The sequence below is a fragment of the Sinocyclocheilus anshuiensis genome, unplaced genomic scaffold (assembly GCF_001515605.1).
Source record: "Sinocyclocheilus anshuiensis isolate Anshui unplaced genomic scaffold, SAMN03320099.WGS_v1.1 scaffold346, whole genome shotgun sequence".
NCBI classification, from domain to species: Eukaryota; Metazoa; Chordata; class Actinopteri; order Cypriniformes; family Cyprinidae; genus Sinocyclocheilus; species Sinocyclocheilus anshuiensis.
In genome coordinates this window covers 65627-73946 of record NW_015546048.1, presented here as the reverse complement: position 1 = coordinate 73946, position 8320 = coordinate 65627, and the positions used below count along the sequence as shown (strand labels likewise).

Genomic DNA, 8320 nt, shown 5'->3' with positions numbered 1-8320 from the left:
ATAATACGGCGAGAGGAAGCATCTACAGATGAGACGTACGATGAAACATTTCTAGATGAGAGAGATCAGACCATGCTCTCGATGGACATGTAATACTTCATTCTTGTTTTCATTCATATCAGAATATTTAATACAACAATAAACCACAGGAGGGCGTGAGATAGTTTAATGCATGACCTATAGTAGCTTATTTGCTTTCTATAAATTGGCAAAATGGCTTACTAGAAGATGCTGAATCTGACCCCCTCACCCCCTAATATTAATAGTGGCTTCCAAACAGTGGTCATAATGGTCCCAAAAATAGAATTCATTTGATTTGATTTGATTATATATAAATTTGGGGTCAGAAGATTTTTTTTGAAAGAAATTAATACTTTTATTCAGCAAAAAATGCATTAAATTAATCAAAAGTGACATTTATAATGCTACAAATGATTTCTATTTCAAATACATTTTGGAAAATGTAACTTTCAATTAATCATATACAAAAAAATTTTTTTTTAAATTAGCAGCACAATGTTTTCAACATTGATAATATTAAGAAATGTTTCTTGAGCAGCAGCTCGGAATATTGGCTTTGCCATCACAGGAATAAATTACATTTTGAAAACATATGATTGAAAAGACTCATTTTAAATCGTAATAATATGTGACAATATTGCTGTTTTACTGTATTTTTGATCAAATAAATGCAGTCTTAGTGAGCATAAGAGACAGCTTTCAAACTAAATCTTTTCAACCTTTGTAAAATATAATTTCTTTTTCTTTTTGGGGGATACATTTTGACCCAAACTTGACAGTCTTCTGGCTCCTAGATAGAATTATATTTTAATGTTCTGAATGTGTGTTTGCGGGATGCAGGATGGAATTTCAGGATGAAGAGAGCAAGCAATTGGCTCCCATGGAGGAGGCGGATGTAGGGGAGGAGAGGAGGCCGTGGCAGTCTCCACGGCGACGGGCCTTTCTCTGCCCCACTGCACTGGGTACATACTCACACATTCATTACAGTTAATACAGATCAGTACAATCATTAGTTTCGCTTCAAATGTGACGTTGAAGTCAACTGCATATTTACTTTTCAACACAGGTCGACGATCTTCCTTTCACTTGGAGTGTCTGAGAAAACATAACAGACCTGATGTTTCACAGAAAACAGCACTACCACTGCATCTAGTGCATCATCAGGTAAACTTATGTGTGCGCACTCACACACACACACACACTGTGCTCCACACCTCCTGCGAGTCCCAGCGGCCGCGGCGGGGGAGGGCCGTGCTACCAGCCCGTTCCGTCTCTGCGGTTGGAGGGCAGCGGATCTTACGAGAAACTCAACAGCAGCATGCCATCTGTGAACTGCAGCTCGTGGTACAGTGACAGTAACGGCAACCACAGCCGGAGCGTGCAGAGGACGCAGCGACCCGTGTCCCTCACGGTTCCTCCGGTCACACGCAGAGACTCTATATCCCTGGCTCATGGGAGCGCCGGCAGCCTTGTGGAGGCGGTAAGCTGCATTTTCTCTCTCTTTAAGCAAGACACTACAACAGGGGTGTCAAACTCAATTCCTGGAGGGCCGGAGCCCTGCAGAGTTTAGATTCAACCCTAATTAAATACACCTGATTCAACTAATCAAGTCCTTCAGGCTTATTTAAAAACTACATGTTATGTGTGTTGGAGCAGGGTTGGAACAAAACTCTGCAGGGCTCTGGCCCTCCAGGAATTGAGTCTGACACCCCTGAGACCCCTGAGACAAAACCATTGCACTGATCATTTTTTAGATTTAGGGATATTTTGCATGCAAAACTTGTCATCTTTCAGACTAGTGGATAGAAAACATCCAAAAGACGTATTTAGGTGTTTATTTTATTACACTTTGTCTATTTGCGTCTTGCCGTTTTCTCAAAGGAGAGAAAATTTTTTCTTATGCACTGAGCCAGCAATTTTCATGTCAGTAGCTCTTACATACACCAGACTTAACAGTTTTATTCCTATATATATTCTGAAGGTTTTTAGAGATGGGTTTGTTCATATAACATTCGCCTGACTTATATAACAAGTTATTCTTAAATATGGTGATTTTTTTCTGGCTGTTTACAGTATTTTCTGGCTTATGGAGGGATAAAAAAGGATATCCAAAATCCCCTCTGTAAAAACATTTAACTCTAATAAGTCATCAAAAAATGAAATGATTTAATTTCATAAATTTATCCAAATGTCCAGATTTCTGTTCTGGAAATGATGACTGTGATTAATCAAGTGTTGAAAGTATTTGTGATATTTATTAGTTACATTTTTGTAACCATATTCACCTACACCACACAAGAAAATAATACATAGAACTTTTCCATTGCACAAAAGCTTCTATGGAGTAAAGAGTTTATTTAGATTATCAAAATGTTCCTTGCACTAAGAAAAGAATGGTTTTCTTCACTGCAGAAATGGTTCTTCTATGGCTTCGCTGCAAAAACACTCTTAATGAGCCTTTCATTTTAAGAGTATTAAGTGTTGAAAAGTTCTCATTCGTTCTTTGCTCAGGTGTTGATATCCGAGGGTTTGGGTCGCTATGCACAGGATCCCTCCTTCATCCAGGTAGCAAAGCAGGAACTAGCGGACGCCTGCGACATGACCATTGAGGAGATGGAGAACGCTGCCGACAACATTCTCAACGCCAACGCGCCGCCCAACGCCAACGGAAACCTGCGGCCCTTCATACAGTGCAGAGACACTGGCTCCCAGGAGTCCCGTTGCAGCCACACGCTGGGCCTCTCGACCGCCACGGGCTCCGATGAGCTGCTGGGGGTGGAGTTAGAGTGCTCCGAGGGGAACAGCACTCTGATGGAGGACGAGGACATGGAGTGTGTGACCAGTTTGTAGGGGGGACAGCAGCAGCACGGAGGACTTCCTGTGTCTTAGCCCAGCTCTCTCTGAGGACACTGCTGTCCTGCAGTCTGACCTGTCTGTTGCGAGTACCTACTGTAGGGGTATAAGGCCATTCTGCTTAGCTGAGACTGAGTTGGTTTTTAGTTCGTCCGTGTGTTTGCGAGAGCACGAGCGAGTAGGCGTGTGTACATGTTTGTGTGTGCGTGTTTCTAAAGTGCCTCACAGTTCTCACAACCTTGATTGCAGTAAGGAAACGAAACCCTGACCGAGCAAGGACTGAAGGGAAAAGATGCGCTGCCGTTGCTCAAGCAGTGGGATCTGTCCGCCGGTGGGAGGATCTCCGTCCATCCATCCATCCGTTCATCAGGAGAAGTGTCGTCTGCAAGCGCCCTCACGTCATCCTTCTCCTTTAAGGCTTTCTTTTGTGTTCAGTTGATGATTTGTGCTGCTTTTTGAATTTGATTTCTACCCACAATTCTCTAGTTAGCTTTTCTTTTAATCAGCGCAAGACTGAACTCCCTGAATTGCTCTTTCTCGTGTACCGTTATGGCTTTCAGGTAGCTGCTAGCTGTGCAAGGTACGGGTCATTGCATCAGTGGCCTTTTATTCCAGATCTGCTTCAGGTTTTATTTCCTTTTTTTATTTTCCAGCATTTAGTGTTTGTAATGTTGTTTATCTTGTATTGCAAACAGATGAATGCTGTTTTTTTTTTCTTAAATTATTATTATTATTATTGAAGGCGTTTAAGATGTTTATGCCAGATGCAGTGTTGTGGATCTAATGCCTCTTACAGACACAAAACAATTATTTATTTATTTATTCCTGTCGGAGGTGAAGCGTGTTCTGCCGGGGGTTTATTGGTAGCTCACAAGCTGTAAATGAGCGCTGTCACTCTCCTGGACGCAGGTAGCACTGACAGCTCTCATGGCTGCTGTTGGATTGGACTCACGTTTGCTCTGAAACTACTGACGTTTCTTCACTGCTGATCTCCAGAAACATTCAGCTGACAGCTGCGATTCTGTCACGATCCCACCTGCTCGACACAGGGAACAGCAGATCTTCGGAAGGTCAGTAAAGGTGCACTTTGAGGAGAGGAAGGGTGGAGTATTCAGGGATGTCTGGGTAGCGCATCATTTAAAAAAAAAAACTCTAATGTAGTTCACACAGGGCTAAATATATGACCATCATTATGAAAGTACCAACATCAGCAGTGTCATCATCATACAATGTTATTGATTGCTATTATTATGATTATTATTACTATTATTGTTAAGGATATTTTTCTGCTGGGTTTAGCACTGTTTCCATGCAGTTCGGCAGACACACAGAGAACTACTTATCAATCTATTATGCAAATAAGGTGTTGAAGCGTTAACATTGTGTTGGTAATGTGTTGGCGAGATGGAAGGCGTCCCCTAAACACATGCGCTGATGAGAAACCTGACCAATCCACTTCCAGGCGTCTCTCTGTTCGTGCAACACTAGACCGGGTTAGAAGTTCTGTCACCGTTTTGCACACGACTTCAGACGATATGAATTTCTCTTTCCATTTATGAATAGATAATTATTTTTGTCTTCACCGAGCGTCCTGGCGGTTTGTTCCAGGCCTCGAACATCGCTTTCAATCTCAGTCTCCAGTCCTGTGCCGTTTTTTTGTTGGTTGAATGAGTTCCTGAATGTTTACAGGAGGTCTCTGCTCTGAGGATGATGCAAAGCTTGTGACAAAAACGTGACAAATGTAGCCAGAACCCACCTGCTCTGTTCCAAAGCCGCCAACACACCCTCATATCTCCTACACACACGTGCCATATGTCATTGTGAGGCTGCCCCAGGCATATTTCGAGGCCTTGGTTGTGTACGTGTGCGAGTTTCTCCGTGTTTAGCATATGCAGAGTACGGAAACGAGCGTGTCTGTGTTAGTATATGCAGGATGAGTGCGCGAGTGCATGCGTATGTGCTTGCATACCACAAGATATGCAAAAACAATGCAATAACTTCTGACTGTACAACAGTTTCCTACAGAACTACAGCTGTACAAAAAATCTAAGATACAGAGAGAAATATATTCACTGTTGTGTATTAAGTTACAGAACTTTAAATTGAAGAAACCTGTCATACTTGAAATCGGGTGCATTTGAGTATTGAGTATTTTGAAATAATCTTGTGCGGGTCAGTTTGGTTTGATGTTTTTCTTCTGTTGGTTTCAATGATCTCTGCATGAGGATTCTTTTGGTGTGCCAAGCGTTTTGAGTAACTATTTTTTTTGTTGTTGTTGTTTTCATTTGAAACATTGAGGAAACACTGATGACGGGGAGCGAAGGTGTAAATACAGACGGAGGAGAGAAGCATCTCGGCGTGAAAATGATTTTGCATATCTTGTGCTCAGCTGAAAGGTGCATGATACGCAAGAGCAGCTCTCTCTCTTTCACCCTTTATCTTTTCATTCACTCACCCTCCTTGTCCTTTCTTCGGCAGACATCACAGTGAAGGCGTTTTATCACGGCACCCGTGCGCCGGTGAACGGGCTCACTTTAAATAGTTGGTCATGCACATTAATTCTCGCTATTATTTGAGGCTGCAAGCGGAAACATTAGAAATCCCCTTTCATTTCTCAAGTCTCATGGACAATCTGCATTCGGCGAGGAGATTTAGGTTGGAAATAATGGATTTGGATGCTATGCTTGAATTTTTTTGGTCGTGTTTGCATGGAGTCTAAAGAATTGAATTAGCAGACGGAGTCCTCCTCTCCCTTCATTAGCCAATGATTGTATATTTTTATAGACTTATAGTAAAGAATTAACACATGAAAAGAGACCATATAAAATCATCTATATATGCTGAATGTCAGGGTTAAAATGGCTACACACAACCGTGTTTGAGAATGTATGTAGTGACTACATATAGATAGAAATTAAATTTATAATAGAGAAATATAGAGTAAATAATTCGTATTCACCGCAGTAGCTCCTTTTGAAACTCGGCTCGTACGGCCTGTTATTAAGCAGGATGGTTTGGTGTTTTTACTGAGGGAGGAGTGCAATGAGATTAATCATGTGATTTTGAATCCGAGGGCTTTTTCACAGCTGCTTTATTCAGATCAACACATCACGTTCCCCTCCGAGCACCTGCACATGATAGAACAGTGTGGAAAAGCCACAAGCTTTCATGACACAAAAGCAGCGCCTGTGTTGAATGAAACTGCTAATGAATGAACACAGAGAGCTGTCTGCTCAGGCCTTGGAGAAATGTACCAAATATTTGACTGAATATTTTATTAGTTGCTCAGTGAGGTTTTTGCCCAAATGGTTGTAATGTAGCTTTTCTTCTCTCAGAGAATCAGAAGTTATTTTATATATTTTAATATATGAGAAATATTTATCAGATGGAAGTTATTTCGCACTGGTTGGAGGGAATGTCGGTGACGTAATGGATGACATTTCAGCAGGGGAAGTGTAGGTTGCTCTCCTGATGGGACTTTGATTGATTGTGGCTTGTATTTCGGTTTGCCATCTGTAGCAGTAGCGCACAAGTTTCCCCAATAGAAAAGAGTATATTGAAAGAAATGGTTTTATGTATGCATTTAAATGCTTAATATTTTTGGAAATATAATACCCTCAGAAAAGAGTAAACTATCCATAACAAATGAGCAGCATTGTTACAACCATTCAAGTTCACAACACATTACAGTAAAACATAGTTTTGTTTTGTTTTTTATCTTTAGGGTGTTGTTTTGTTTGTTTGTTTGTTTTATTTGGATGAACCCAGTAATGCACAAACACAAAATGTTAGTGGATTTATTAAGGACGTCTGTAGTTCAAGTATCCGTTCGGGCCGTCCGGTGTTTCTGGGTTCATGCGTGTTCGTATGCCAATTCTGCACGTGTCAGACTGAAGGAATGTGCTGTGGGGTTGACTTTTGACCCAGAGAAAGCCTGGACATGTGCAATGTCTGCCCTCTGGTTTAACCTTTGTGTAGCACGTATCTCTAATGTCCTCCTTTATATGACTGTTAATTTGATATTATAAGTTAATGTAGTGCGTTAATGAGTTTTAATGATAAACTAAAAGCTAAGGTGGTGATGCAATAATCCCAATTTGCACATTTAAACCACGTTTAGTTTGACACATCGTACACATAATCCAAGTAAAGGATGAATTTATGCATAGATTTTAGCTGTTGTGTAAATACTAATTTCGCCCTAAGCTCAAAACGTCAATCTTGCCATAGTTTCATTTCAACAGGTGGGACGATAATTAATGCAGATTTGTTCAGTGGGTAGGTGAATGCAGAACAATTTATATGAACCAATTTGAGGTTTTCGAGTGGCATTTCCCCACTTCTAGTTCCACCCAGCGAATGTAGTACTAGAGACAGAAGGAGATGGGCGGAACGGTAACGATTATGTTGAGGAGCTCAAAGAGTTAATATTGCACAAATCTCCACGTATGAGTGAACCTTTTAACAACTTGTTCTTTACCACATCCTGCTTTCTTTCTGCAGAGATGGAAGTAATGCTCTGTTTGATGGCGCCGAGCTCTGGGCTTGAATTGTTGGGTCCCTTTTTCTCTAATGGGTGGCAGGACTACTCACTCATCTACAGATGCAGCCCACAATTCTTTCTGTTATAGAGGCTGAAGCCCGAATCTGCATTACACTATTTTCCTGCGGTCGGAGGTGATTTGGTTTACGTTTAACAGCTTAAGACTCACAAAGGGAGGAATCTTTGAGCGGATCGTCTCAGTTGCTTTATTTTCGGTGACCACACCAGCAGCTTCTGTAGTCTTGATTGGCGGTACGGATGGGAAGTGTAGTCTTGAGGTCCTCAGCTGTTTGTTAGATTAACGAGCTGAATTAAAATTAGACGCGTGTCATGCTTTTGGTAGAATTCGAAGGCATCAGTGCTGACCATTCAGGTCTCTCACGAAACACCGTCAGAGGTCATTCACATTTTGGACTATTTAATGGCGTTTAGACCCCAGGTGTTATTGAAAACTGTGAGACGTCTGCATGGTCTGTCATTCCCTCCTCTACTTTTGCTGAGACTCTTTTGTTTCATTTCATCATTCTTTCATTTGTTCATTTAGATTTTAAAAAGAATACGCTACGTAAATCTGAAGATTCAATCACTTTTTCTACTCCTATTTTAAAAAAAAACTGAAACGAAAAAAGCAACAAAAAATTGGATTTGTAAATAAGTGATTGTACAGTTTGTATCTGTATCTGTCAGTCTGTCTTTGGTGACAGAGTGTGTCTTGCTTATAACGCACGCTACCAGTAAATAAAAACTAAAAAATATCTTTAGATTGTATGGTTCTTGACAGGAAGTTTTAAATTAATCTCTGCTGTATATTCCTGTAATATTGCATTTTTATCTGAGGAATGATGTTATTAAACAATTGCAAATAAAGTGAATTTCCTAAGGTTTGGTTCTTCTGCATCTTAT

General features: G+C 40.8%; 1 protein-coding gene and 1 long non-coding RNA gene across 2 annotated transcripts; both read left to right on the top strand.

The window, feature by feature from the left end:
- Window positions 1-1217, top strand: LOC107699045 (uncharacterized). Its single transcript, XR_001635414.1, has 3 exons — window positions 1-89; window positions 862-983; window positions 1088-1217. It is a non-coding gene; the product is annotated as an uncharacterized LOC107699045 (long non-coding RNA).
- Window positions 1218-1236: 19 nt separating this feature from the next.
- Window positions 1237-8038, top strand: LOC107699044 (voltage-dependent L-type calcium channel subunit alpha-1C-like). The gene is made up of 2 exons (XM_016500204.1): window positions 1237-1501; window positions 2533-8038. The coding sequence occupies exons 1-2, from the start codon at window positions 1340-1342 to the stop codon at window positions 2869-2871; spliced, it is 501 nt and encodes a 166-aa protein (XP_016355690.1). The 5' UTR covers window positions 1237-1339; the 3' UTR covers window positions 2872-8038.
- The last annotated feature ends 282 nt before the right edge of the window (window positions 8039-8320 follow it).

What these genes read in the sequence shown, in the direction of transcription:
- LOC107699044 (XM_016500204.1), top strand. Translation starts at nt 1,340, where the DNA reads ATGCCATCTGTGAACTGCAGCTCGTGGTACAGTGACAGTAACGGCAAC. An exon ending in CCGGCAGCCTTGTGGAGGCG is followed by an intron (nt 1,502 to 2,532) that starts GTAAGCTGCATT and finishes TTCTTTGCTCAG; the next exon opens with GTGTTGATATCCGAGGGTTT.